Source organism: Emydura macquarii, unplaced genomic scaffold, assembly GCF_026122565.2.
Source record: "Emydura macquarii macquarii isolate MOO-44397 ecotype Brisbane River unplaced genomic scaffold, CSIRO-AGI_Emac_v2 contig_2768, whole genome shotgun sequence".
Lineage (NCBI taxonomy): Eukaryota > Metazoa > Chordata > Testudines > Chelidae > Emydura > Emydura macquarii.
This window is the reverse complement of record NW_027132905.1, coordinates 9,460,971-9,486,660: the sequence shown is the minus strand read 5'-3', so window position 1 is coordinate 9,486,660 and position 25,690 is coordinate 9,460,971. Positions and strand designations below refer to the sequence as shown.

The 25,690-nt window shown below is 41.6% G+C and overlaps 1 protein-coding gene across 1 annotated transcript in view; it reads left to right on the top strand.

Annotated features, from left to right (window-relative positions):
* Positions 1–13,803: 13,803 nt before the first annotated feature.
* TCF7 (transcription factor 7) overlaps positions 13,804–25,690 on the top strand; it is a 105,572-nt gene continuing 93,685 nt past the window's right edge. Inside the window, exons 1-2 of the mRNA XM_067566520.1 lie at positions 13,804–13,975; positions 14,858–14,964. Of these exons, the coding sequence (XP_067422621.1) occupies positions 14,881–14,964 (84 nt within the window). The 5' untranslated portion in view covers positions 13,804–13,975; positions 14,858–14,880. The remainder of the gene's footprint in view (positions 13,976–14,857; positions 14,965–25,690) is intronic.

The window sequence follows — 25,690 nt, the reverse complement described above, 5'->3', positions numbered from 1 at the left end:
TAATGTCATCACTTCAAGATGAAAGGTGTTAACCTTGGTATCCTGCCCAACTGTAATGTGTGTAATTACATTCTGCCTCCCCAAGTAAACAATTCACCTTACAGTTTCAGTTGGCTATTTTTGATCTTAAACTGTAATCTTACAGTGAGCAGTTTAAAACCTAATTCTGCAATCTTTAATTGTGGAAGTAGCCCCATTAATGTCAACAGCCTGTCTACACTAGGCAAATTCTGCAAACTTTTGCAGCAATGTTAGCAAGAGTGATGGCCTAGTGTAGATTGGCCAACAGCTGCCATCAGCATTTTAAGTACTATGTTGATTAGTCCTGCTTTGATAACACAGTGCTCAGAATGCCAGTAGCCCATCTAGACTAGGGCTCCCAATGCTATTACCAGAGGTGGAGCTGAATTGGTGATAGCAACGTTGGGATGTCTCTCGTGTTGACAGGGCCAATAGGACTTCTTGGGTGAGTGAGGATTACTTTACTTTTATAAATAAAGGTTGCAGAGACATGGCCTAAATAGCAGCAGCTTTTCTCTCCAGAAAAGGGTCCATTTTAGTGGCAGCTGAAATTATTCCTGTGAGCCCTGTCCTGCAATCCCTTGGTCACACGAATAATCCTGACTCATACAAGGATGCTCACTGAAATCACTCACGTGACTAAATATACTCATGTAATCCTGCCTTGGCATGGGGAGATGGACTAGAAGACCTTTTGATGTCCTTTCCAGTCTTGCCTTTCTGATTCTATGATCCTTTGCAGATTTAGACACAACAAATGTAAAGTTTGTAAAACACGTTGAGATGCCCTTGGGCCTAGTGAGGGACAGAGCCTCTGAACTCCTCTTCACACAACTAATCCTTACTCATGTGAGTTTGCAGAATTAAACATTGATTATTACTGTTACTTTTAGACCATACGAATTTTGGAGGATTTATGATTGCTCTTCAGAAGGACTGTAACAATAACTTCAGCCTATCTGAAGTGCAGCTAAAGAAGGTCACTTTTAGCTCTGGAATTTCAACACTGAGAAAATTAAGGTGACAGTGAAGATTTTCAGAAACCTTCCCAGTGTCCTAAATATATCTTACCAAATTCTCTTCAAATACTCATCACACATATGCAAATAATTTATTCTTCCCCACAGAAGTTTTTAGTTTGATCACAGTGACAACATATTGCTAGTCTGTATCAAATATTAATATTATGGAGCTGCACACCTTAGAGCAATCACATCATGGAAATATATACCAATTAATACCCACTCCTCTGTCCTTATGCACATAAGCAGTCGCACGAATTCAGTTAGACTTACTAGTATGAATAAGGGTTGCAGGATCAGTCCCAGGCTTTTGAAAAATTAATTGATAATCCCAAAGAGAATAAACACTTTGAAAGAAAAATCACAGATACAGTTTAGGATTATTGTTATGGGAAATGGACTTTGATTCTAAACCACTACTATCCTGAAATAGACATGTGCTGATTTATCTATGAAATTCCTAGGAAACCACACACAGTTCTGGAATTTGCAAACCAGTGTAAATAAACCCATCAGAATATCTTAAGCAAATAAGTGAAAACGCAAACCACTGAAACATACCTAGAAAATGCATTCTCCTGGCTGAGTAGTTACTGAAGGTTGAGACCCAAGGAGGTTGTATTTTGAGGTGGAGTGACTCTACAAATCAATCACTACAGAAAGTTTATGTCACACAAGTTATACATCTAACAATCAGTGCCTGACTGCAAGAAACAGGCTGCAGCATGGAAAATCTCATTGGGTATTTTAAGTCTCCATACCAATCCTACCCCTTGTACAGTTCCTCTGCAGGCTGTAATTTACTAACCCCATCTGTTGTTTCTTCAGCTTGCTTTCTGGAAATGCTGCATTTCCAGGGTCTGCTTGTTACAGAAGGTCAAAGAGTGAAGCAGGCCCTTTCATTTTAAAACAACTTGAAAGGAAATTTATATTTAGAAATAGCAATGATTAACTACGGAAAATATATTAGAGCCTTAAAATAAATTATATGGAATAGCTCTTACATCCAGTAAAGGTGACTTTGTTTCAAGAAAAATATTTTATACACAAACATAAAAAGCTGAGAAATGCTAGCCTGCATCAAGATGCAAGCATCTCATAACATAATTCATGCTTAGCTTTTACTGTCCTTAAATACTTGTATGAATTTTATGTACTTTTTCTTCTTGTCCTGCTAAAATCACTGCTTCTGTGTTTTCTTCTCTTTCCCCTTTCTGTCCTCAAGTATTTTAGCAAACTTCTTATTTGTCAGCTACTGAGTTCTTTATTACAGTGATTTAACTTCCACCAGAAATACAGCCCTTATTACTATATTTTTTTTTTTACATTTTACAGTGATTAAGTGAAGTCACATGACTGTTGCCCAAGAAAAAAAGACTAATTGCCGCAAGGGGCTTGGAATACAGAGCCTTTCAGATCTAGGTCTGTGGCTTGAATCCAGACCAATCTGGTAGTGACTTCCTGTGTGAGAGGAATGGGTGGTTTCATCCTACTGCCTTCTGGAAAAAGCCTGACTCTGCAAAATGCTGAGTGCCCTCAAGTCAGTGAGAGCAAGGCCAGCCCTAGACCAAATGGCTCCCCAGGCAAGGAGCATCCTCAGCACCTCCCCCTCCATTTGTTAAACTTTTGAATATCTTATTTTTTATTGCATTTGTTGCCCATTTCACAACTTTGATGCACAATTTACATGCATGTTTTATCTCTGTCATATAAGATGATAAATTTGCACACTAGGATCTGTAAATCTGTATTTATCCATGCCATATATAAGCAAATACAAAAATTCATTCCCTCTAAGCTTAGAGAATCTTTTAATTTTAAAGTACTAACATCAAGAAATTGAATGGTGCACCAACATTGGTGACCAGTATTAAATAGGGTCTATGTTCCTCAGTAATAGAAAGTTAATAAATATTACGTGTTAAGCATGTCAAAGAAGTAACAGTATTTCTTTTATATTGTTGCATAGATAGGGGTTTGATAGATATCTCTGACGTCTCACTAAATATTAGCCGCTACGGACACTCTTCAAGTCTTAAAACACAAGTACACTTTCACAATTACAGAATAAAATAAGGTTCACAATATCGCAGCTGGGCTCTCACGTCACATCAATTCATTCTTATATCTCACCGACTGACTGGCGAGTCCCTGCCCCTTATATACCTGCGAAGGCATGGCTGACACTATTCTAGGAGTAGGGTGGCCAATCTACTAATTTGTGAAAATCAGACAGTGAGTATCGGAACCCTCTCCTGCCCCCTGCTCTGCCTCGTCCCCCCCAAGGCCCGGCCCCTGCTCCACCTCTTCACTCAAGGCCCCACCGCTTCCCTTGAGGCCCTACCCCCCTGCTCCTCTTCCCTCCCCACCATTGCTCGCTGCTCTCTCTCCACCTCCCTCCCTCTGCCAGCTGAGCAGGGCTCTAGGGGTGGAGGGGTGACTGGGGCAGGACGTTGGAGGGAGAGCGGTGCTTTGGGGGTGAGGGGGAGGTGAGTGGGGCAGGGCGGGGGAGGGAGATCTGTGCAGAGGGGCAGGATGGGGGAGAGAGAGCCGCGCTTTGGGGGTAAGGGGTGAGTAGGGCAGGACGGGGGAGCCACCAGTACCTCTGCACTGGAGCCCTTCCTGAGTGCTCCTCCAGGCTCCAGCAGCAGCTGCTGCTCATCCCGCCCCCGGTAGCAGAGGCTGGTTACTGTGGGTAACCAGACTTTCAGGGTCTGGTCAGCAGTGCTAACTGGACACTGCCACGTTCCCTTTTCGACCAGACTTTCCGGTCAAAAACTGGACACCTGGACACCCTATCTAGGAGGTTCGATGAAAATGTAGCTCTCGGAAAGTCTGGAAGGTTCCACAAGATTCTGCAAAGGTCCAGAACATTCTAGGAGGTTAGTGAAAAATGAATCCATACAGGAATACTTGAAACATTTTACTTCATACGATCTATTTTCCCTTTTGTTGCTAACAACAAAAACGGAAGACCAAGCCCGGCACCCCTGAGCCTGGCACCCTAGGCTATCGCCTGGATTGCCTGCCCCTAAGTCTGGCCCTGAGTGGGAGTTGCGTAGTCCCTCTCACGCACTTTGAAGAAACAGGCTCATTTACTTCCATGGGAAACTGAAAATGCCCAGAACTTTGCAGAACCAGGCCTCAAATGCCACACCACAAAACCACCACCACCAAAACTAGTGGTCTCAACAGGGAAGACAACAGCAGAGAAGATAAAGATTGACCCAGGCTGAATCCCCTCCCACCACTAGACAAAAACTCTGCCGAGCAGGACAGATGCACAGGAGCAAGCTAATGTGTGGCTTGCTTGTACAAGTGCTCTCTTAGCTCTGAATGCATTTAGTGCTTTGGTCCCCTCTACCTATTTGACAAGCTAATGAGCACTAGATTCACTTAAAAAATAAAACTCCATTATGAGCAATTTCTGAAAAGTAATGATACTCCTTTTATGTACACTGTATATCCCAGGATCAATTAGCCATCCAGGAGGTGTAATGCAGCTGCTGTTTAACAGTGCACAGCAATACTACATAGACAGAAAGGGAGGAATAACTTATATTATTATAATCACTTATACAGGAAGGATTTAGGGAGGGAGAATGTAATTACTCCATCTGGAAGCTCGCCCGGACACAGGAGCGAACACCTCTACTTATGCAAAAAGTGTCATGGGATTTTTAATGACAACAGGTGACCAAGACCTCAGTTCGCAAAAATCCACAGCTCCAGTGCTCCTAAGCTCCACGGGCACATAGGTTCTGTATTGACTCATAGGGAAGCATGCCACCTATTGAATTACCAAAGCCACTCCAGTCTTTGCAGCACTTAGTTTTCCGTGGAGGTCTCCTCTCTAAGTACTAATCAGGCACAACTTTGTTGATCTTATGAAAGCTGACAAGACCACAGTTGGAGGTGGAATAGCTGCAGTGAACAGCATGTTTTTAACAAAAGGGCTCTCCCTTTCTGGTAGGGCATCCCTACCATACAGTGCTTTGTCAAAGGACTGACGATGGGAGGGTGACCGGCTGTTTGCATTTAGTTATGGAAGAGCTATTCAAGTAATTTCTGTCAAAGAAATCCACCTAACAGACTCTGAAGGCAGCTTCAGTACAGTCATTTGGCCACTGTTCATCTAAACTAAATGGACGGACTTACTTCAAATATATTGCACAACTGCATGATTAAATTATGGGAAAAGGGACTACTGATGACACATGTATTTAACACAGCAAGTCTCCTCCTTCTAGATTAGGAGGAGCTGGCAAGCCTAAAGTCTGTACACATGCCAGCAGCGGATGTCTGCACATATACAACACTTTTCAGAGCAGCATACTGTTGAAACATGTGGTGTGATTACAAGGCACCCTTTCTGTACAGTTAGCCCAAAACAATTATTTCAGTTACCTTATTTAATCTTAGGTTCTGTCTGTACAGTAGACTTTACTGCATCTTTAATCTGGTGGTTCTTTATACACCACTTAATAGAAGAGGAAGATCTTGTGTAAACAACCCTCCTGCATTTTCTGCAAAGTCCCACTCCAGTATTTGAGCTGGGGAAGTGATGAAATTATGGATAGGAGGGAAGCGGTGAGAATAGGGGGATGGTGTGTGAAATTAAGTTCTACTTTTCTTTTTCTTGCGCTTACCTTTCCTCACTGTTTCCATTTTTCAATTGGTAGTAGGGAGAAGTGTGAGGATAACAAAGCCACCTACAGTCTGCCTGCCCAACCCAATGCCCGGTTTCTAAGCACCTTGCTGATGTCAGTGATGATGTTCTGGGAGTTCTGGATGACTACAAAGTAAATAGAAGTATCCTGCAACCAGAATGCACCTTTCTGCAGAAAACTCTGCCTTATTGACTGAGTTGTTCAGATTTGCAAACACTTTTTTGGATCTCTCCTCTACCCTCCTCAAGTGAGAGTTTTCTTTAAAAAGAAATTAGAGAAAAAAAGAGATGTCTATGCATATCCATATGATCATTCTGAGCCTAAGTTTTTAGACAAACCATTTCCCCTTAAAAAGTCTTCCTTATCCTCATTTTCTTCCTTCTTTCCTCTTCTCTCCATCCCTTCTTTTCCTTCTTCCCCATTGCAGGCAACATTCATAAACTATAAATAGCTGTACACTCAGAGAAAAAAATCTTTTTATCACCATTGAATTTCATGGGACTAGGAGAGACTTTGGGAGTAACATTGTAGGGGATATAGTCAATACTGTGCAAAAAAAAATAGAGATGGTGGGTAAACATTGGGTGCATGTTCTCCTAGTTCTCCTATGTACCATCCTATCACTATCACTTCCTCTTAATCTCATCCCACTACCAATCCTTTCCTCTTCTTTCCCCCTTTTTCAGCATAGCTCAGGAATTGGAAATGAGGTAATCAAACTGCAGTGAATCAGGGAGCCTTGCTATGTGACTCAGAAAGATGCTCATCTAAGGCAGGAGTTGCCAAAGCCTTCAGCTTTGTCTGCATGGGTTTGATGTGCTAATGTAGACATCACAGAAAGAGGCAGGGTTGTCAGATTCATCCCACCCCTTTTCACTCTTCCCCAACAGCACAAGTCTCCATATGTCTCTCTGAGCAAGACCAGCCTGTGTCCTGTTGCTTTGGCCCCTCTCTTAAGCTTCAGAGGCAGCAGCTCCCCATACCAAGGTCCCAGCTATTGCATGTCACAGTTGTCTGAGAGAACGAAACAATATCTGGATTCCTTTGTACTGTGTAATAACCAGTGTGCAAACAGGAGTCCCTGATATGAAGTGTCCTTTATGCTGGTTATAACACCACAGCAATGTGTATTAAAGGGATAGCTTGTATGATCATATGTAGATTTTGTCAATATTTAAAGGGATCGTGCCAGGTCAACCATAACTCAAAATTTTGGTTTTGTAAAAATCAAAATAAATTTTCCCATGATTTAAGAAAAAAAATCCAGGGGAAATAATGAGCTTCCTTCTGTGGGCTCTGAGTCTTTTTAACGCATGTGAGGAGGGATAGCTTGTATGATGACGGTGTGACTAAAGGACGCAGGACTGGACCCAATGATTTTTGCCCTTTCCTGTTTGCAACCCAAGCCTGGTGCACTGGGCTAGTGCATGAGATCCTAACAGTAAAACTCTAGAAACTGAAAGTAAATGCAATAGTAACTAAGTAGTTGAGTTCTATGTACAAGTGATTAAAATACATAAAGAGTGAAAAATTAATGAGAATTGTAAAATCATTTCAGTTTTAATAATCTCAGGTGTTGTTCGTACTTGGATCAAGGACTGTTTTTTCAGTGGGGCTAAGCAAGTTGGGTGCCACAGCTCAGGAATGAGATGCAATGTTTATCACAGCTATGTGAGGAAGTTGCAATTTACCACCGATGAATCCATCCTCCTTCTTGAAGCTTGTCTAGACTAGGGGAATATTTATCGGTGTGATTACATCAGATAGTTACACCAATGCAATCCCTCTACTGTGCAAAACAGTCTTGCAGTGATCTGATTTACTCTGGTAACTTATCAGGATAAATTGCACTGATATTAGCCTCATTTTACATCAGTACAGCTCATCTACACTGGGCATTTATACCAGCGTAACTACATCAATGTAAGATACCCCAGTATAGACAGAGCCTTAATCCTGCACTTCCATGAGCAATAAATAGGAAAATTTTGTACAAATGTTTCCAGAATAGAATTGTATATATTTTGCAGCCTCTTTAAGCATGTAGAATACTTATGCTAATAGTAGAATTAACCAATCTTCTGTGGAAAACGTAAACAAGTCTCTTTTTAAAATAAATTTTCAGGAAAATTTTATATGCACTTGGTGAACACATATATACCCAAAAATAAGATAAAACAATCAGCCATATATACAAGGAAAAAGAAGCATATAAATACAGATTTAAACCAAACTTAGCTAAAATTGGCCCTCACTTACACCCACTGGCTTCTATGGCATTGCACTGGTGTATTTGTCCTAAGAAAGCAGCACATCAGCTAATCAGAATTTCGCTGCACTTCTCAACTTCACTTCTCAATTCCTTTTCCCATTTACAGTTGTCTACCATTCTTAGCCACTCCTTCTGGTCCATGGCATGGAGGCCTTGGAGTTCTAGTCCTTTTCTCTTCAAACTTTTCTTGACAGTCTTTCCAGTGGATTCTCAGTCTTTCGTGTCCTTTCTCACTGTCCTCTTCCTTCCAGGCTTTCTTTGCTGGTCATTCTGATCATATGTCCAGCCCACGTCAAACATGCGCTCTCCACCCTATCACTGAGGGTATGTTTACACTGCAATGAAACACCTGTGGCATGGCTAAGGCTGATGCAGGTCAGCTGACTCAGGCTCACAGGGCTCAGGCTATGGGGATGTAAAACTGCAGTGTAAAACATTTGGGCTCTGGTGGGAGCCCAGGGCCTGAGACCTTCATGGGGAGAAGGTCTCAGAGCCCAGGCTCCAGCCCAAACCCAAATGCCTACATTGCTATTTTTAACCCTGCAAGCCCAAGTCAGCTGACCTGGTCTCTGACACCTGGTGCCAGGGTTTTTTTTTATTACAGCATAGACATCCCCTAAGAGTTCCAAGTTCATCTTTTCTTAATTTCTTCTAGGTATGCTATCTACTCTTTGCTAACCTGCCATTCAGGATATTACTTTCTACTCCCTGGATCTTCTTTTCTTCCACCTCCATAAGACCCATGGTTTCCAAACCATAGAGCAGGCAGGGATAAGCGCATGCAGCATACACTTTTCCTTTCAATTTGTTACTTAATTGCCTGCTTTAATTACATCAGCTAATCAGAGCTGATATATGTATAATACATTAAGAAATATTTAAGAAACAACTAAAGGAAAAGAAAAAATTACAATACTGACAACCCCCAAGGTTCAAAAATCATGAGTCAGACCTCAAAAAAAGTGTGAGTGTGGCCCAAAACCTCTGAGATTTTTTTATATATTAGTGTTTTGGTCTGCTTTTGATTTTCGTACTCCCTCTGCCCACCTTCAGTGTGTGTGTGTGTGACAATTAATGTTGCCAACACTCCCAAATTTATTTATAATTCTGCCCCTGGTGCCCTACCCTCATCAGTTCTTCCCCTAAGCCCTCTCCCCCAGTTCAGCCTCCACCCCCCTTTCAGCCCTCATTAGTTCAGTCCCTCAACAGTTCAGCCCCCTCAGCCCTCACCCCATCAGTTCGGCCCCCAACCTCCCAGTTCAGCCCCATAAAATTCAGCCCCTCTCCCCCGTCAGCCGCCCAAACTGCCCAGTTCCATCCCCCCAGTTAGCCTCCCCCTCCAGTTCAGGCCTCCCTCTTCCAGCCTCACTTCTGCTCCTCCTGGGGCTCTTCACCCCCTCTTCTCTGGAGCTGGGGGGCTACAGCAGGGTTCCCTTTCCACCTTCCAGGAGGGGGGAAAGGGGTAGCTTTAGGATTGCCACCACTGAGATACAAAAAACAGGCCAACAAAGATGATCCTGAGACCCATGTGGCTGCACAGTTGGCAGTGTATGTTGAGCACCCTTATGGATTGCCTGGGACAGATACCTCAGCAAAGTAGGCAGCTCTAGAGGCTCTTCCACCCCAGACCCCTTCCCAGGCCAGGTGCTGCAGGAATGAAGAAGGGAGAGGGAAAAGAACAGAGGAGCTGCCTGGAGTTGCCCCCACCCCCTCCCATAAGAAGGGTATCAGGGCAGGGAAGAGAGAGAGCTCTACTTACTTCCTGTGGCTGGCTGATCTTCCCCAGTAAGCATGGTAGTGAGAAAAGCAACCAAGCAGAGGGGGTTCTCCCTCAGGCAGAGGGGCTCCCGCCAAGCCAGACTCCTGAGACTCACAACGAAATCCCCACAGCTGGCAACAATCTCAATCTGAAGCGTCTTTTCATAGAATAAGGGATGGAATCCTGGACCCATGGAAGTCAGTGGCAACACTCCTAATGACTTCCGTAGAGCCAGGATTTCACCCAGTGAGAGCTGTACAGTGAAGATTCACATTGTGATACCCACAGAACATTTTACATGTTTGGTGTAACACATGTATACAGCACTCAGAATACCATGGTGATAAATGCGGGATGATTAGATTAGATCTCTTTTATTCTTTAAAATACGTAGTTATCACCTGTGAATGTTCTGGAAAGTTATTGTACGTATTTAATTGTAAAAAAAATTACTGGAGGAGTAATTAGGAAATGTAACAAATCTGACAGCAGATGTGCTACTTTACTTTAGGTATATGCTTATAAAAAAAAGAGCAAGTATATCAGAGGCACAAAGATGACATCAGAAAAGATTCTTTAATTCACAGATGACTGCACCTTTCCAAAAACATTAAAATGGAAAAGCTGGATTGATTTAATCACCCATACAAGCGAAACAATGTAATGATGATACTTAATGCCAAATTGGTCTTTTGGGACTTTTTCCATGTTAATAATACAAATCAAACCTTGAGGTTCAGTGAAGATATGATCTGACAAGTGAGCCAGGCTTTTTTTCACTTTACTTTGATCCAGCTCCAAAAACATACCCAAGGTAAAATTGTGTTTAACCAGTTTCCATTTCCATTTTAATTTTTAGACATTTATCATATGGAAAACTTGCCTATAGTGCTTACAAGATAAGTCTGGCTAAACTGATTCACAGCCTTAAACATAAAGATCTCCCTATGTTTGCTATCAAGACTGAAAAACATAACAATCTACAATATGCTATCTGATAAGATTCAGCATTATCTGATTGTTTTTAATGGTGTGTTCTGGATGTGTACAACCTGACTCAGAATCTTCACATATTTCTAGCACTGTTCCCCTTCTCTTAGATTTAAGTGTTTTAACCTATAGTTCTGAAGATAGTAAAGTGGACAGGCCTTTTCTAAATGACTTCCCAAGTTTACCACATGCTTTCTTTCTGCAAATAGAGAGAATACACTGTGCAAACTGCAGTGAATTGCCTTAGAAGAAAAAGTCAGTATGTGTACATTTTATTTTGATTTGCAGACTCCTCTGGTAATTTTGTTTATTATATTCAAGCTTAGATGTGATTTTTTATTTTCAGTTTTGGCTGTAAAAATAAAAGTATCTTTCCTTAGACCCTATTTTAATAATAGAATGAAGATTCAGCAACTCAAAATCTATACAAATAAAGAAAAAAATCTTGGCCAGTACTTTCCGAATTGGATGCCTGCATTTGGATTTAGTAACCTAGTTAAAAAATTGGCTCTTGTGAATAATATAAAATCTTGGGGATTTTTTTAACTTCAATGAATTACTAAGTAGCGTATTTGGGATTAACAGGGCTCTTTTCTCTGCCCCCCTTTTTTTGTATGTGTGGGTCAAGGTTAATGAAAATAAGATGGATCTTTTATTTTGGGTCTTAAATATAGTATTATGTGCCTACTAGAAATGTAGGATAAAATATTTGCTCTGCTTGAAGATTATGTGATATTTGTATTCTAAGCCTCACCACAGTGGGTTTCTTTAAATAGAAGCTATACTTTACTCCTAAATTGCTTAAGGCAAAGGAAGCAGAGATGATGTTTTTATGAATGTTTAAATGCAAATGGAACTGAGAGTGAATGCTATGCTAGCTAACATCAAAGGCTCACCAAAGTCTCTGCATTAATGAGGCTCTTTGTTTTCTGGATCACAGATTACAACAGGTTTCCAACTCATTGCCAAGGTTTTATCTCCATTTGGGAGGGCTGTAAATCTCAGACGATTTTTTTTCAGATGCAAAACAAGAGGATCATCTGAAAAAAAATTTAAAGTGGCAAATATTTCATTCAAATTATTCCTCGCACTGATTTTTTTTAAAATAGCTTTTGATTTAAAAAAAAAATATGAAAAAGAAAGGACATTTACAAACGGATTCGCCTAAACTGTAGCACTTTCATTAATTTGGTTTGAATAGCTGAAAGATGTATAAACAGTATCATTTATAGTATCCTGTCTATTTTATATATCAGCTATTTTCCCCCACAAAAAAGTAGCAACTATTTTGTGACATAAAAAAATCATGTATCGGGTCATAATGTTTTTTTTTATAATTAAATATATTGATTACTTTTTAAAGTGGCACCAAATAATTATTCTCACCGCAAAAAGCAATAAAAAGATACACACAACAATAATATCCTTAATTAACAGGCAAAATAGGGACCCAAATTTTCAGCTCCTTATTTCAAGTGTTGAATGTGACAAATACGTGCTATATTGGGTCATAAAGACCAATTTACATGGCGTCATTATATTCTGTAGAAAAACTCTTCAATGCTCTGGCCTATTTTATGCAATCTTAATTAAGGAAAACAAATACCGGTGTGTTTTTGTAAGCTACCAGAGACATGCACAGGACCGGTTGTATGTGATCGGCAGAGATGGGGAGTTTCCTTTCCATGGGAACTGTGAGATGTTTTTTTGTTTGTTTTGTTTTAACTGACGCCAAAACAGAAGTGTCTGGTCTCTTGGCTGCGAAGATGTTAATTTCATGTTTCCTGACCCTCCGGGCAAGTTAGGAAAACTAATAATTTTCTGAAATCCGACGTCACTTCTGTGTTTCTAAAGAGATCGGGGAGGGGCGGCTGCAAGGCTTGTAAACGGGAATGCCTCTGCCCAGGACACAGGAGAGCCGGGACAAGGGCTGGGCAGAGGGGAAGCGGATAATGAGATGTACCCTTCCAGTATATACTAAACCCCTGCCAACCATCCCTCCAGCCACTGAGGTTTGCACGTTGTCTCGGCCCTGGGGCGCCCTGGCAGAAAACCAGCGAAACGGGCTCGATCAGAGCAGGCAAAAAAAAAAAGTTTTTTCCCCCTAAACCAAACTTCAAAAAAAACAAAAACCCCGCATCCACTCAGTGGGCCCGATCCGGCTGTTCCAGGGCAAGTCAGTGGCCCCTGGAGCGGCAGGAGCGGGGCCCCATGCCCGAGCGAGGTGTGTGGCGCCCGGGCTGGCCCGGCTCTCGGGGGCGGGGAGGGTGGGTGGGTTTGAATTTGAACTTTTCAAACCCTGCTGCCTGGTGAGTCGGAAAATCAAATGCAAAGCCCCCGAGCCCGCCTGGCCCAGCCGCCTGCAGAGCAGCCCGCGGCAGGGGGCTGTCCAGCGCCCCACACAGGCCAGCGCTGCCGGGGCCCAGACCGGCTGCAGCTCTGCTCTCTGCCACCGCAGGGGAGGGGGGGGGGGACCGGACACGGGTGTCCCTAAGGGCTCCCCCGCACCGCGCAGGCTCCAGGCGCTGTGGCAGCCGGCGCTGGCCCTTTAAGACAGGCGGGCAGCGCTGTGTGTGTGTGTGTGTGTGCGCGCGCGCGCGCGCTCCCCAGTCACACAACCCCTCCCCGGGCTGTCAATCAGCCGGCGGCGGCTTTGATGTCGACAGCCCTTGGCCGGGGCTCCTTGTCTCTGCCTGGCTGAGCTCGCGCACACACACCGACCGCTCGCTCGCTCTGCGCCTCTCCCCGCCGGAGCCTGGGGTTTGCGCTACCCGGAGCGGCTACTGCGCTGAACTTTCCTGGGGCTCGGGGGGGGAGGGTGGGGAGGGGGAGTGGTGCTGGCTTGCTGGTCCCTGGATCCCCCCCAGCCTGCGAATTGCAACCCCCCGACCCCCCCCTCCCCGCCTCTTCCCTCCCCCCCCCAAAAAAAGGTTTGATCTCAAGGGGGTGGGGGGAGAGCGACCCAGCCGACCACAGCCTGCCGGAGAAGTTCCCGTGTGGCTCGGAAGGGGAGAGGCGCCGGGTGGGGGGCGGAGGGACCATGCCCCAGCTCAGCAGCGGCGGAGGGGATGACCTGGGGGCCAATGACGAGATGATCGCCTTTAAGGACGAAGGGGAGCAAGAGGAGAAGATCCAGGAAAGCGCCTTCACCGAGCGCGACCTGGCCGACCTCAAGTCCTCGCTGGTGAACGAGTCGGAGAGCAACAGCAGCCCGGCTTCCAGTGCAGCCGCAGATCCGGAGGTGAGCTGCCCGCTCCCGCCTCACAAAGGGCTTTGCCCCCCTTCCCCGTCCTTTCCTTTGGTGATTGCAATGAATAAAACTTTGTCTCTTTCCCCCCCTCCCCCCGCTGTGCTTTTCTCTCCCCCCCTCCATCCCCCCACAGGCGATCAGGCGTGTGCAGGATCCTCAAAGGGTTTATCAGGAGAAACTCCCGGCTCACATGGAAGATGGTTAGTTTAACAACCCCTTCATTTCTCCTGCCCTCCTCTCTCTGCACCCCCTCCCCGCACCCCACCAACCGCTTGGATGTTGAGCTGAGTGCGGGGGGGGGGGGGGGAAAACTTCGCTTTCTTTCTCTAAATCAGAGCAGACACACACACAAAAATCAGGAACTTTGATTCGCCAGCTGAAGAAGCCCTTGTGCTTGATCCATTGTAGTGCCACAACACAAGGGGTTTCAGTCACTCCCTTGCCCTTTAATGTGTAAACAATCCTTCTCTTTCCCTCAGTGTTTGAAATATTAGTGAGCTGCTAATCTCTTGGGGGGGGGACGGGAGGCAAGTTTTGCAAAGGTCCCTTGCTGCAGGGTGGCTGGTCCCCGCCTACTACGGCTGTGCTAAGTGTGCTTCACCACAGAGGGAAAATGCTTGAGCACAAGCTTGTATTGGGCTTTATTACTAAAGCCCAGCTAGAATTGTTGGTGGGGGTGGGCTAGTCCCACAGCCTGAAAATACAGCGCGTTTAAAAATCCTATGGGCAAACATGCACATAAAATAATTCTACTAGTAGAGAGGGCACTAAAAATGTTGCACATAGTGGTCTGTTTGCCAGCTACAAGCACCTCCTCACACATGCAGATACTGTTGTAGGACAAGTCCTAATTAAGTACTTTAATTTTAACAGGTATAAAGCATCAGGACACAGGGATGTACAAAGGATCTGCTTATTCTGGCTACCCTTTCCTAATGCTTTCAGACCCTTATCTGCCAAATGGATCTATGTCACCTTTGGTGAGTTCATCCTCTTTTTGAGAAGTTTTCTAACTTTTCACAATTGAAGTATTTTGCTGTCTGCCATGCAATCGCTAGACGCCAGTGCTTTTACTGACATGATGTAGCATTATTTCTAAAATGCCTAGGATAGGGGCCTAAAGATGTTAAATGATGCTCAGCAGCACCACAGTAGTGTAGTTCTGAATAATCCAGAAGGATTTCTTTTCAGAGATCCTGAGGTTCTAGTTTCATCTCCACTGTTTCAACAAAAAGAGCAAGAACTACCTCCAGAATGCCCCTTCATTTTGCACACGTATTGGGTGATAATTTGTGATGTAGGTGTTTTAAGGATCACCTTTCTAGGTGTCCCCTTGCAAAATGGCTTGCTTTGCCCCCATGAAAGGGTTCAATTATGGATGATGCTGAACCTTTTATCATATTTAGTTAATTGTAATTGGTCCTACCTAACGGTGTAATGTTACTGGGGGGCAATGTGTGTTCCAATCTTTATTTTACAGAAGTTTTACAAAGAAATATCAAGTTCTAGTAATTAGATACAATTTAATACTTGCAGTAAATCGTGCTAAATGAATTCTTTGATATGGTGTGCCAGTTAGAGATTTTCTCGTAAAACCCCTTCCTATCCATAGCTATCTCTAGCACAGTTTCCAACAGAAATTACGACTAACAACCACAAAGGGGCAAATTCCGCTCTCCTTAGCACTGCTGTAAATCTGGAGTGATTGCATGGGTTTCACCATTATTCTGAATTTGGAGTTGTGTAAATGAGAACAGAATATGGTCCATCTTATTTCATTTTTAGTTTTGATCTTACCACTACAAGATTTTGAACAATATGTTTTTACCTCCTTAATATAAAGCTGAGATTCATTGAAATTCTACTAAATTTAGGAATTTCAATCGATCAATTGCACAGTGGAAAAGAGAATACAAAAACTACTGCTATGAAAAACGCTTTGGTGGTGAGGTACTATGAAACAATCTTTAAGTAAAGGTGGAATAAATATTGGTTGTGTTCATCATCCAAGTGATTGCATTATCACAAGGTTTTACGTACTGTAGTTAGCCTGCAGGATGTTTGGTTATTTTTGAAATCTACTTGTGTCTAGTGCAAGCCTGCATTACACTTAACTGGGTAGACCTTCAGCTGGTGTAGATGGTCATAATTCCACTGAAGTCAGCTTACAGAAGCTGAGGATCTGCCTCAGTTTTTATACTCTTCTTCCTTATACAAAAAGACACGATAGATTTGCAAGGCAGTGCCAACGTGGAGCATTGTAGTAAAAATATGCATCTCATCTGTTGCTTCCTACTCCCCTACCCCATTACCCCAGCTTCCTGTTAATCCTCATTTCTCTAGCAGATAATGCTCCTCTTTCACTATTACATTCTGAAGTGTGATACTAAAGATTTGTTGGTTTTTTGGTTTTTTTTTGGTTTTTTTTTTTTTAAACACAATGGCATTAAATGCGTGCTCCCTCGTATGGAACTTGGATGAGCTATCACTTGTGTTGGCAAGTGATGCTTCAGAATTCTGTGACTTTCCATAAATCTTAACCCTTTGAAGATCTTATTCTACTGGTTAAAACTGTGGCAGCCTATTTATCAGCAGTGCGGTTAAGAAATAGGCTTTTGGTTAGTGCACCAGTTGAGGAACATCCCACCACTACTAATGTAAAAAAAGTATGGTTTACAGTTGGAGGAAGAGTAAAATAAACAGTACAGAAATCAAGACTGAAAAATGACAAGCAGAGTAGGCATGATCCAAAGCCCATTTAAACTCAATGGAAATCTTTTGATCAAGCCATACAGATGGCACAAAGCCTTAGGTTAGGTGGATCAAAAATGATGATTTAATTTTCTGTCTAAAAATCTGTAATCCCATGTAAGAAATATGGGACAGGTTCTTCCTTAAATCAAAAAGTTGCTAGTTTTCCCCCTTCCGCTGTAAAGCAGGTATGATAGGTGTAACTAATATTTTCTTCCAGGCCATTTGGTCTGTTCTTGGTATTAACTGATTATACAAAAGTTAACCTAGTAAGTACTTTTACTGCTGTCATTTGGGATTTTATTAATACTGTCCATGTTTTATAAGAAGTAGGTCTTGATCTGATGGTTATTCGTACTGATTGTGTGATCAGTATTATGATTTAAGATTTGGGCTATGTATCCTCCATGACTAATATTGTGATTTTTAATTTAAATTCTGGAAGGTTAAGGAATTGGAGTGAGTTTGTTTTTCCTTTTTAATGTATGAACAAATGAGATTGCACAACAAATGGGAATCTATTTGGGAGTGAAGAGTTTACTCTAACTGGGGATTCCTGTGAATATTTGTAGGCAGCTGGGATGAATATTATAATCCTCAAAAAAAGAGAGAGTCAAGCAGTGCTTTTTCAAACTCTCAGAGGTTGTTTTTCATTAAACCATTGAAAAAGTAAACTTCAGGAATAACAAAGCTCCCTGAAAGATCCAAGGGCATTCAGAATTAAGGATGAAAGTTGAACCCCCGCACTGTGGTGCATTATAAAACCACATATCTGGAGACTCCTGTTTTACTTAGACATGGTGTTGTGAATTAAGGCTGGAGTTAGTTCTCAGTGTCTCTGCTTTTGTGAACAAGTCACAAGTTTAAGTATTACTGTGGTAGCATTATTTTTTTTTTAATTTGTTTTTACACTAGCCCCAGTTGTCTCACAGTTTCCTAAAGGCTTGGTCATAACTTGGTAACTGAAGTAACAGAGTAGAAGTGCTTGAACAGATATCTAGTCAGGACCTTGTATCATACTAGGTTTCATATATATTTGTACATTTTATCAAAATGCACACAGCCCTAATTTTTATGTGCACTTGTGCCTTTCTTGAACCATGAATTAAAAGTGACTCACTGCTTGAGTTCACCAGCATTGGAAGACGCCAGTTGATTAGTTTTGCTCTCACATTACAGTGAGCTGATGGCTAACAGCCATAGGTGCTAAAATTAGGTGTGGTAGGGCTGTATCCCCAGGCTTGAAGTGGTTTCCATCATATAAGGGGTTTACAGTTTGATTCAATGGCTCTCAGCACCCCCACTATATAAATTGTTCCAGCATCCTGCTAAAGGCCTCATTTTAGCACCCTGTGGTCAGCTATTTGGCGTACTGGCCAAACTTTGGCTGCCCATATAATAGCCTGCAAAAGCCCTCTTAATACGATTATAATCTATCATATTGATGCCTGGTTGAGCATGCTTTGCACAGATTATGACCTAATGCATCCACAAGGTATTCTGGACTAGCATCATCAATATTAGTGCTGCACATGTGTATCAAGGGATTAACCCTGCACTCCTTACTCTGAGAAAACTCTAGCTTTTCCCAGAGCAGAATGTGTAGATTCTCAGTTACAAATCTGCATTAAACTTCCAATGAATGAATATTAATGCGTTCTCAAAGTATTTTTCCAAATGAAACAAGTCATAAAAGTATATCCTTTTTTAAATGGTACAAATGACTTTAAAGCAAATTAAGGTACCTCCTTAGTAGTTACATCTGCCTTTTAGGTAGTTACAAACCGTAGAGGTCAAACATGTTAAACTTTGATCAGATTAAAATCTTCTTGCTCTGGCTGTGTAATTTAGTTTAAGCCTGAGGGATTTTTCTGAATATTGTTACATCTTGTAGCGTATGGTAGTTAAAAGTTTTAAGAAGCACTGATAAGTTACTGTATTTTGTATATAGGGGTATTAAAATAAGGCAATGAACTGTGCAGTACTTGAAGTGCGTAGGAACTAGTCTTGCCCTTCTAAAGTCAGGGACAGAATTCCCAGTGACTTCATCTGGGCAGGATCAGACCATCTACTCCTGGGGCCAAATTTTGTCCTCATTTTCCATGCAACACAGTTGGATTTGCTGGGCTTGTCAGGTAACTGAGGGAATAATGAATGCTTTTCCAATGCAAGGTTGAAACTATAGAGTGGCTTTCCCATTCTTCTGACTCTAGCAATCTGAGGCTTCAGTGCTACCAGCTATTGGGAAAACAAACGCCCTAAGAAATCTCTTTAAAAGTATTTACCAACAGATCCTCACACCAAAGCTCAAAGTGGAAGACAGAAAGTAGAGGTACTGTCCTAAGCTCCACCCACTTTGAGATGCCATTCACAGAGGATTGTGTGGATTTTCAAAATCTGATGCCCTGTAACTGATGCTGGGCTCCTCAGGCTTGGTTCTTCCTCAGTGGAGTTTGGATACACCATTGGGCAAGGCTAGATTAAGGCATGGCCACACAAGGCATATGCCTAGGGCCACAGCTGTTAGGAGTCATGTGATATCAGAAGATGTTTTAGCTAAAAAAAGAATCTCCATTAGCTGCTAGTGTCACACCTATGGCACACAGCAAACCAGTTCACTTTCCATTCAGTAGAAGGCAGTGCTACACAAACTCTAACCACTTTACAATACATTAAAAGTGTCCTCCCCTTAAACTAAACAAGTCACACTAAGAACCTCCCCAGAATTATCCTCTACAGACCAATTCACGTGGGTGGAATCCAGAGTTATCTAGGCAAGCCAGTCAGTTTTGTGTCTCCTCCACTCTTAGTACATGACAGGGCTAAATTCTAATTTAGTGCCTTTTCTCCCAGAGAGTTGCCTTCACAATGTCTGGGGGGAAAAAAATCTATTCCTGTACCTGGCAACTTCCTTCCACTTACTATGCTAAAGTATCGCATAGCAAATTATTGATCCCCAACGCTCTAGAATACGAATAGGAAATTAGTAGTACAAAAAGTGGCCAACAAATTAATGTGTAACATGTAGTTCAGTGAGCTACTCAGATATACTTGAAGCCTGGAACTTTGATGGTTCACATTCCCACTGGTGCAAATATTGTAATGGTTTGAGCTAAAAAAAAAGTTAGGGGAAGATGCTGGTCCCATTACAATCAATGGCAAAACGCCTCTTGGGTTCAGTGTGATCGGAATTTGTCACTGTCTGTCTCTTTAGATGCTCAGTGCCATATAAATATGCAGTTAGATAGATCAGTGCAGACTAGCAGCTGCAAAGAAAGTAGCTCTGTGCCTTACCACTAGTGCCTGCTGCTGAGTGAAATGGATGGAGCCATCATGATTTCAGTCAGTTTCTCTTGACAATAGGTGCCACACTATTGGGCCCTAATGAGACACTGCTCTTGCCCTGCAGCTGCCTGCACCAGTTAGGTTGCTGCTTTCATTTGAAGGGAAAAGAGATAGGTGAGAAACTGCTTGGCCAAGGGACATCCCAGCAGGCAGAGGACTAATTTGTTCTTCCCTGACCAAACAACATCCTCATCTTCCAGCTCTTCATCTTACTTGAGATAGGATGAGGGTGAAAATAGTTCTTTATATTCTAGTGAAGTGTCAGACGGGTGAATGTACCAAGAGACGCAGATTCCAAAGTCGTCTATTTAAAATTTGGTTCAGCTGTGGTCATATCCCGAGGAAAGTGTGTGTTAATTTCTGTGGACCATCAATTTTGAAGCAGTATTTGAAATAACTGAACTAATTTAAATAAATTAGAGAGGTCTGCATAAGAATCAATGACAAGATACCGCCCCTTGCCCCCTCTTCCCTGATATAACCTTCGTTTTAAAATTGTTTTTTATTGAAAAAAAAGAAAAAAAATCTCACATGGAAACAAATGAAAGTTTATAATTCTTTGCTTGTGAATAGCTGTATGCACATATTTAGACAGTTTAAAGGATGTAGTACACGTATTCTCTAACAATTCCTTAACAGGATTCCTTGTAACTTGTTGCATCAATCATGAGCCTAGTTAACTGATATGTAGTTGTAATTGTTAATTTTGACGTGTGTTAAAAGTTACCACCCAAGCAGGTTTGATTATTATTAAAGATGTTACCAAATCAGCTGTTCAATAATATTTTAAAAATAAGAACAAACCTAAACCAAAACTCTCAGGCTCATCCATGTTAATGATTAATATCCTGGAAACTTCCACTTTGAAGAACAAAGTGATTTTTCGGTTAATCGGGGATACGTCTGAAATAAGGGAACATAATTATTCAGCCTAATAATCCGTCATTTAGCTCTTTGCAAGTTGAGATCTTAAAAAAAAAAAAAAAAAAAAAAAAAAATCTTCAGAACAATATTGCTCCAAGCGCAAGACTAACACATTTCAGCCTGCAGTCAATTTTTTTTTTTTTTAAACAGTCGACTTAGACACTGTTAAACCCCTGTGTTCACATGGAAATCCTGACAAATCCATCAGTGCAGAGCTGCTTCTCTTGTTTACCTGTAAAGGTAATCATGCTTACATTTGTGTGACCAAACATGCAAACACATCTGTATGGCTGACTATTTACTCCTCTGATAGTGTATCTATGATGGGCCAGATTTTAATCATAGATATAGGAGCAGCTTGTATTCCTGTGTATCTTAGAAAATCTGCTAGTATAGCAGATCTTTCAACGTGCGGTTATGTGCACTGCACACCTAAGATTAAAAGTGAATCCTTACTGTCTCTGTATAAAGATGGTAGATTAGTTGTACACACCAAGACATACCAGCTGTTTTTAAGAAAGTAGCTATCACTCATGCATATTTCACCTATAGAGTTCTGACTACACTTGCACTGTAAGTGTTTCAGTGACAGCACAAATGAAGTTCCTTTAGTACAACTTAGTAGTTCAGTTTCAGTGATTCACCTTCTGGCCTTAAAGAAAATAAAGGAAACACACAATCCAATATCTCTTACCTCTGCTCATATAGAATTTATTTTAAATGAATGATGAGAGTATTTTAATCGGGAGATGAATGATGTTTTCTTGGATGGAGTGGGTTGCATGAGTTGTAATAAAGCCTGTGCATTTGCCATTCTGTCAGGCCTTCTGCCTTGGGTATGAGTCACAACCTCCTCATAACCCCCTTCCCCCGGGTTTCATGCATTCATTGTTGCTTTGATTCTGCAATGGAGCCACTTCAGCTATAGCATTGGCCATCCACAAAGTACTTTGCTGTAGTGGTTCTTGGCGTAGTGTATTGCCACAACCAGAACGGCAGCTTCCCTCTCACTTACTACCTTGAAGCAGTGATGCATGACCCTGCTTAGACTGACTCAACATCAGACAATACTCATTCCTTTATTCTCCGCTGCTATTCTTTAGCTTTTTATGCCCCTCTCACTGCATCTTAATTTCTTTGTGTTGGTGCTTTTTCTTGGGACTGTCAGCATCTTTCAAAGAGTGCTTTATATTGTTGCCTCAATTTACCAATGGTGGGTGGAGGTCACAAAGGCAGTAAAGCATGTACGTGGCTCTTGTCAGAGTCTTAAAGGAGTCACCATTCTAGGGGAAAGTTCTCAGCCTACACAATGTCCCGTGTTGCTGCTAAAGTGGGATCTCATGAATATCCCCACGTGGGCTCTTTTATGTGGTCTTCTTTCAAATAGTTTTTCAAGGAAAAAAAAAAAAAAAGCTATAACGTGATTTGCTCATTAATCTTCCTGGATCTGGAAGTTGGAACAAAGGTTCAATAGGAGGACTGGATGACTGAGGATTGGTAATGGGGTACAAAGCTATTTACTTTGTGGTTATTAGTTCTAATCTAGCTGGATCAGAGACCTAAAGCCCATTACTGTTTGGAATGATCTGGTCATGGAATGTCCTCTCACCCTCCTAAGTTAGCACTGACACACACTAGGGAGCTCACGCTGTCTGTACCAAAACTATTACATGCACAAAGTGAGGGCTTCATTCTCTAGGGCAACCAGTGCTTCATGGAGCACTACCTCCACCTACTTTATTTTTGTAAAGGAAATCACAGCATCATGCACTTTTGAGCCTGGAGAATCCAAATGCACAAAGGCCTTTTCTCAGTCACCTCTAAACCAAATATCTCTTGCTGTTTGTTGGTCTCGCCTCACTACATGACTCATCACCATCCCAGAGACCCACCTCTCCCCTTCTGTCTGTTTGTGTTTAGATGTTTATGAATTAAACACCAGACTCCAAGCCACTAAGGGCCAAATTCTGCCACCATTACCCAAGTTGAGTAGTTTCATGGAAATCAGTTACTACATAACATGACTAAGGTTGGCAGAAACTGGCCCCGCCTTAACTTTGTCTACAAGTTATTGAGTGAGGAAGAAGCATTTGACTGTCCAGAAAGGATAAGCCTTTGAACAGGCCCTTTGTGATTTAGTTCTTAGCACTTGTTCCTTTAGTTAGGAAGCCTGTCTCTCTCTCTCTCTCTCTCTGAGACCTGGTATATGGAATGCTTATTTCCAGTCAGAAGTAAAGTGAGTTACCGAACCTCCTGGTGCATGATATTTTTTAAATATCAATGTGTTATATGTTGCTCTATTAGAAAGTGTCAAAGATGTATATAAAATGATGGTTCTAAAAGGAGGTAGCTGCTGCCTTATTAGGCTTTGCACAATTCAATTTTTATTTTTTATAATTTCAACAGCTAATATCAATTCAGTTATTCTTTAAGCATTTATTTTTTGTCAATTTAAATTCAGAAGTTGGGGGAGATTATGGGAGGCATCAGAATGGAGGGTAGACAATTAATGACAGTAGATGTTGAGATTCAAAAAGTTAAACTTTTTAACTGTTAACACACAAAATGGTCAACGTCACATGTCAAACTATAGAAGTAAATATTCTTACTCTTAAGTTCTCAAGGAGCATTTTTCTTTCTTTGCCTATCATTAAATTTCAATCATCAATGGAAATACTTTTTCATCGGCTTGTGTGTGTGTGTATCGAAGTTGGATGTTTTACTGACATTTACAGATAAAAATCTAATCCTTCCGCGCCTAGTTATTGTGATGAGTCATTCCAGATGTATTGATGAGTATTAAAAAATTCTCAAGAGGATCTATGACTGGCTCAATGTAATTGACTAAAAGGCTTCATTAATCCACTGTAATGATCTAGTATTGTTAATATGACATTGTTGTAAATGGTCACTCAGCCATGTTTCTAGGTATCTAAAGATCTTGTGATTGACTTGGAAGGAGAGAGAAGACCGGGAACACAGTTGTTTTCTAGTCTTTCAGTGGAATAGGAAAGGGGCATGACTGGGGTGTCTCTACTCTGGCAAGCCCCAGCTGACAAAATGCCTCTTGGGGCTATAGGTTCCCAAACTACCAAACTGGCCAGAAGCTCAGGATTGAGGGTGGCTGACAGTCACTTTTGCATCCACAACCACTGGTCCTGTAGCTGAGCTCTGCTTAGCACACCAAAGAATCTGGTCCATTGTGTTTTACTTGGTCCCAAAATTAGTATTAAACTAATGTTGGAGGTTTTAACAATAAACTAAAACTAGATATTTAGAATCTAGAGCACTTTCCACATCCACTTATTACAGTTTGAAGTTTGATTAACTGTTAGGCAAAAAGCATTGAGTGTCTCCTTTGTTCCGCTAACCCATTTAAACTGTATACACAAAATACACATCTGTGAAAAAGAGCTACACAGTAATCATGGACTGACCAAATAACATTTTTTAAGTGATTCAAACCCTGTGCTAGATGCTGAATTTATTTTCTCCTGTGGGTTTTTTTTTTGAATGGCATATGTTAGTGTAAACAGAAATTCTTCTGAGATGTGACATGCAGAAAAGGAAAATGTGAGAGGCTAGAATCAAAGTATATTGACTCAGCAAAAGGGCAACAAAATTATTAGTACATTAGAATTGTTTAGTTGATGTTTTTTCTGAAAGGTTCTTGAAATGGATTGAAGAAGTGTAAGCTGTGCGCTAACAGAAGAGTGGCCCTATAGATATTGTTTTCGTGTTTGGGAGGATAAAAATCTAGTAAGTGAAAATTGGTTCACATTTTATGGCATGGAATGGTTAATGATTTGGGTCTCATAAAATACTGCTTCCTGGAAATCACGAACACATGCTTTTGTATCATTTAAGTTGAAGGAGCAAAGAAGGGTCTTTTCCTGCTGAAAAATCTTCTGCATCCAACCTCTTTTTGAGGTTAATATGACTGCTGTTTAGATGTTGTACCAAATTCTGCTCTGTTACAGTGACAACCCCATTGACACTGGTATAACAGATCAAAATCTAGCCTTCATGCCATAACTTACAACAAGTGGCAATGTGGGCTTTGAAATCAGAACATCTTAAATGGCAAGCAGGTTTACAGGTCCCTATTAACAACATTTTCTGGGCTCATGTGTTGATTTGTCACTTAGGACAAACAAAACAAAAAATACTAACCCTAAATCTGCAGCAGAAATAAAAATATGAAATAAATGAAAAAAATTAAACTCTCTCTGATACAAAGAAATTTGAGCAGGCCTCTATACCATATGAAACACATTATAAATACTCTTGTAAAATCCACATCATTATACCACATGAAAGGTTGGGGCCTAAAAATAGCCATTCAGAGAGCATGCAGGCTAGTAGTAATTTCAGCGATCATGAAATAGTTGCATTGACATCCACATGCATGCACACCCACAGAGAGCTGACTTTTGAATATACTTAGCAACGGGATATTGTCCCATAAATAGTCTTTCTGCTCTTATTCCTGCTTCTGTGAATCTAGCTTTATTGAGAAAATGGTTAATCAGTAGAGATTTGCTTTCTCACCAAAAACTTTTTCCCTGTCATCAGTTGGACAGCCTCAGTGCTTGCAATCATCTCTGTTCTCCCTTCACCATTTTTCTGAAATAGTCCCCTTTTTTCCGTCAATAGGGGAAGTTCTTGTCAATATAGCTTTTCCTT